We start from the raw sequence: 764 nt of genomic DNA, 5'->3' as shown, positions 1-764 counted from the left end.
ATATATAAACGTTAATTTTGGGACGTAAGAGGTTTACATGCATGCAGGTTCTCTACATAAAGCTACCAATTATATAAATTAATTTCTTTCAACTTCGACCTCTTAAACAAATCGGACTCGAACTTGAAATAAATTTTTTTTAAGCATCAAATGAGACTAAGTTTGCTAAAATTGGATTTCAAACTAAAAATTAAAAATCTGATTATGTTTTGACTGACGATTGGATAATTAAACATATTGTCACAATAATACTTGCTTCATTGAAAGCCAAGAAATTTCAATGAAACAAACTAACAAAACCCAAAAAATTCGCCAACCTGAATCGTCTCCGACCCGCTTGTTTGGACTCCGACTTCCCAAACTGGCTGACCAGACAGCAAACTCCCGTATTCATCCGACTTCTGACGGTCACCGATGAAGCGAATCTCGACCACCTTCGAGTTGAATTCCACGAATTTCATCACATCAAAATGCGTTGCATATTGATGCACATACTCCAATATCTCTATATTGGAAGGGAAACTGGAGTTATCCCTTTCAGCCCACGGAAAATCCGAGAACTCGTAGTCACACCGAGGTGTCTGCAGCTTTGTGGTACGGAAAGCGCAGTGCTTCCAAACGCCACCGATGCAGTCGGTGGCTTCAAACACCACAGGGTTGTGTTTCCGGAGCTGCTTCGCTGCGGCGATTCCGCTGATGCCGCCTCCGATAATGGCGATCTTGGATTGATTTGCCATGAAATAGTTAGCTTTGCTTGGCTTGTG

At 41.4% G+C, this 764-nt stretch overlaps 1 protein-coding gene across 1 annotated transcript in view; it reads right to left on the bottom strand.

Moving 5' to 3' along the window:
- Positions 1 to 764, bottom strand: part of LOC140961416 (probable flavin-containing monooxygenase 1) — a 2,834-nt gene extending 2,070 nt beyond the window's left edge. Inside the window, exon 1 of the mRNA XM_073419920.1 lies at positions 318 to 764. Coding sequence (XP_073276021.1) covers positions 318 to 737 — 420 coding nt within the window. The 5' untranslated portion in view covers positions 738 to 764. The remainder of the gene's footprint in view (positions 1 to 317) is intronic.

The sequence above is a fragment of the Primulina huaijiensis genome, chromosome 2, assembly GCF_012295235.1.
Source record: "Primulina huaijiensis isolate GDHJ02 chromosome 2, ASM1229523v2, whole genome shotgun sequence".
In the NCBI taxonomy this organism is placed as follows: domain Eukaryota; kingdom Viridiplantae; phylum Streptophyta; class Magnoliopsida; order Lamiales; family Gesneriaceae; genus Primulina; species Primulina huaijiensis.
This window is presented reverse-complemented; position numbering and strand designations above follow the sequence as displayed.